The sequence below is a fragment of the Echinops telfairi genome, unplaced genomic scaffold (genome assembly GCF_000313985.2).
Source record: "Echinops telfairi isolate 266 unplaced genomic scaffold, ASM31398v2 ScPeMD7_31;HRSCAF=116, whole genome shotgun sequence".
In the NCBI taxonomy this organism is placed as follows: Eukaryota; Metazoa; Chordata; class Mammalia; order Afrosoricida; family Tenrecidae; genus Echinops; species Echinops telfairi.
Window position 1 is genome coordinate 23,229,272 of NW_022103928.1, and position 3,260 is coordinate 23,232,531.

General features: G+C 54.2%; 1 protein-coding gene across 2 annotated transcripts in view; it reads left to right on the forward strand.

Moving 5' to 3' along the window:
• ACOX2 (acyl-CoA oxidase 2) overlaps window positions 1-3,260 on the forward strand; it is a 31,251-nt gene that overhangs the window by 13,340 nt on the left and 14,651 nt on the right. For both annotated transcript variants that reach the window (XM_045290008.1, XM_045290009.1), the window contains exon 12: window positions 1,299-1,404. In XM_045290008.1, coding sequence (XP_045145943.1) covers window positions 1,299-1,404 — 106 coding nt within the window. The remainder of the gene's footprint in view (window positions 1-1,298; window positions 1,405-3,260) is intronic.

A 3,260-nucleotide genomic window follows, 5' to 3' on the forward strand; every position in this document is an offset into this window, starting at 1 on the left:
CCCCGCCAGTGAGGAATCTGCAGAACCGTTAGGGTGCGGGTGCAGGTGCAGTAGGTGTTAGCTGAAGAGGCATACTTCAGGGAGGTGGCCAGGGCCAGCCCGCCACAATACAGCGAGCGTCACTGTAAACTGCATCGTGTGGCTTTTCTAGTTCTGCGCTGTAATATCGTGGAAAGGTCTGAAGAACTGTGAGACACAGGCAGTACCTACTCCTGGGGAAACTGCCTCCACTGCTTTCTCAAGGAAACCTCCCCTGGTTAAAAGACATTGTATCTGGGAAGTATAGGCAAGGCAGTGCCGTGAAGCAGTCTGCCTGCACCACAATGTCCCCGGAAGTTAGTCCTCTGGATGTGTCTGTCGGTAAACCTGGAGGCAGCAACACTCACGCGTCAAACCAAACTCACTGCCATTGACTGATGTCGACTCAGTGACCCCACAGGACAGGGGAGAACTGCCTTGTGGTTTTCCAGACTGTAACGCTCTTAGGGTATAAAGAACCCTCTCCCTCCCAAAGAGCGGCTGATGGTTTCAAACTGCTGACCTTGCAGGTTGCAGCCTAACACATAACCACACTCCTTTGAAATACCCCACAATCTAAAATTTATTTTCAAAAGTAGGACTGCACAAAGGAGTAGACAGTGTTATTTTTTGGATCAAATGGGTTCCAGGGGACACAGACAAGACCGAGGGCTCATCTCATCCATCCTGTTATTCCAGGCACCTCCTGTGTGCCAGAAGTGTCTAAAACACGCCGGGGCGGAACAGCTTACAGACAGACTATCACGGAGAAGACAGGAGGTGCAGCTAAGTAATTATAAAGGAAACCTTCTGAACCCCTCCCCAAATTAAAAGTAAAATACTGGAAAAGAAAACTTTCAGGATTAAATGGGAGGTCTTCTAGCCCCACCTGTGGCCCTAGGAACAGGTAGCAGTTGTGTCATGAGCACCAGCAATCTGGCACAGTCACTCAGTCCACAAAGAGTGTCATGTCTGGGACACTCCAGGAGCCTGGCAGTGGAGTGAGCTGCTAACCACGAGGTCAGCAGTTCAAACCCACCCGCCACTCCTTGGGAGAAAAATGAAGTCGTGGTCTCGGAGACCTACAGGAGTGGTTCTACCCTGTCCTCTGGGGTCACCGAGTCAGCATCCACTCAATGGCAGTGAGAGGAAGTGTGCCCCTGGCACTGTTGGATGCACTCACACTCCATCCCCCTGCCATCAAGTCGGTAAAGGGGAGAGTGACCCCCAGGCAGTCTGGTACCCAGCCCCATTCTCGGCCTCTTTCTCTTTGACCTCAGGCTCATAAAGGACTCAGTGCATCACTTACAGGCCCTGATGCAGTCTGGCATGAATAGGCCCGAGGCATGGAACCAGACCACCTTCCAGCTTCTCCAGGCTACCAAGGTGAGCTGCCTGTCGGCATCAGCCCCACGGCAAATCCCGGCTCTGCCATCAGGCCCTAGGCTGGCTCTGTGGCTGTCCTGTTTCCCTGCCAAGGCCTCAGTCCTGGATTTTAATTAAAGGACTTAACTCCAAAGCTATCTGCTGGCAGCTCTTAGGGGGGAAACATAATGAGAGAGTGTTACTGGATTTGCTTCAGGTTGTTCAAATATCTCCTCCCAGACAGAAAAGCAGGTCAAGTCTCCCCTCAGCCCCGCGGACCATCCTCAGATCTCTGAGTCCGTTTCCACATGCCTTGTGTTTGTGCATAACGCGTCCCTGAGTCCTCGCTCCGCACCGGGGACGAGGTCCTGGGCTAGGCACGGTGCGCCCCCGCCCATACCATAGCCAGATAGGGCAGTACTCCACTGGGAAGCCCAGGCTGCTGTGGACTCTACTCCCGTAAAGAGCCACAACTTCGGCAACCCCTTGGGGCTACTTTGTCATACTCGGCTCGATGGCAGTGGGTTCGGGTTGTGATTTGTGGGGACCCAGGTCCAGTGTGCATCCGACCACGGGGGTGGTGCAAGGCTAGGCAGTGGGTTGTTCCACTGTGCTTGTTGGTTAAGAGCTGGGAGCTACCGCCAGGCAGCCAACAGCAGCAGCAGCAGGGGGGTCCCAGAGCATCTCCACCTGCTGTGGGGCATCAGAGAAGGGGCTTGCCCAGCTGAGCTGAAGTGAGTCAGGGCTTTGGAGGGGTGGCAGTGAGGCCAAGGGAGCATCGGGTACACAAGCAAGAGAAAGAACAGGCCTGCTGCCTGCGAGGAAAGGCAGGTCCTCCCCAGGCGGGCTGCTGGAGAGGCCAGACCGTGAAGAGGAGAGGAGAGCGCCTGGCCAGGGCTGGGCTGCCCACCTGTGAGGGAGAAGTCTGGGGGCTGTCACAGGATGGATGGGAAGTTCATCCCAGGGTTCGTAGCTGGCCTTGCAGACCATTGGGGAAAGAATGGGGTCAGGCTGGAGACCAGTTAAGAGGCAGCGGCAGCAGTCTGGGTGCACAGAGTTGTCGGTCAGAGAAGGGAGAACAGGCCTCAGGAGCGAGGGTTGGGGGGGGTAAGGGGGTGGGGGTGGGTGGTACGCAGCCGAGAATCCTCTCCAACTGGAGCTTGGGATGCCAGCACTGCCCACAGCTGGAAAGCCACAGTGATCACCCAACTCCCAGGCCTCAGGCCCCAGGAAAGGCAGCCTTTGACTAGGAGCTGCTGGAGGACTCCTTCCTTCCCCGCAGGCTGGGCAGGAGTGCCCCCTGCTGACTAGGCACCGCCACCACACCCGTTGCCGCGGGCATTGACTGCAGCTCAGTCTGCTCCCCATGTTCAAGGGGGGTGGGGTGGGTGTAGCTAAGGCGGCGCTCGCACCCAAAAAAGAAAACATTGAAACGCACCGTCATCTAGTCAATTTCTACCTATAGCCACCCAATAGGACAGGGTAGAACTGCCTCTGTGGGTCTCCAAGACTGTAATTCTTTTTGTTGTTACTTTTTATTATTATTATTATTAAATACTTTTATTGGGGGCTCTTACATCTCCCATCACAACTCATATATCCATCCATTGTGTCAAGCACATTTGTACATACGTTGCCATCATCATTTTCATTCTACTTGAGCCCCTGGTATCAGCTTCACATCCCCCCTTCATAAGTTATAGATGATTATTTTCATATCTTACATCGTCCTCTGTCACCCTTCACCCACTTTTCTGATGTTCATCCTCTGGGAGGGGGTCATATATTGATCCTTATGATCGAGTCCCCCTTTCTCCCCTCACGTTCCCCTTTTCCTCCTGGTATCTCTACTCTCATTGTTGGCTGTGAGGGGTTTA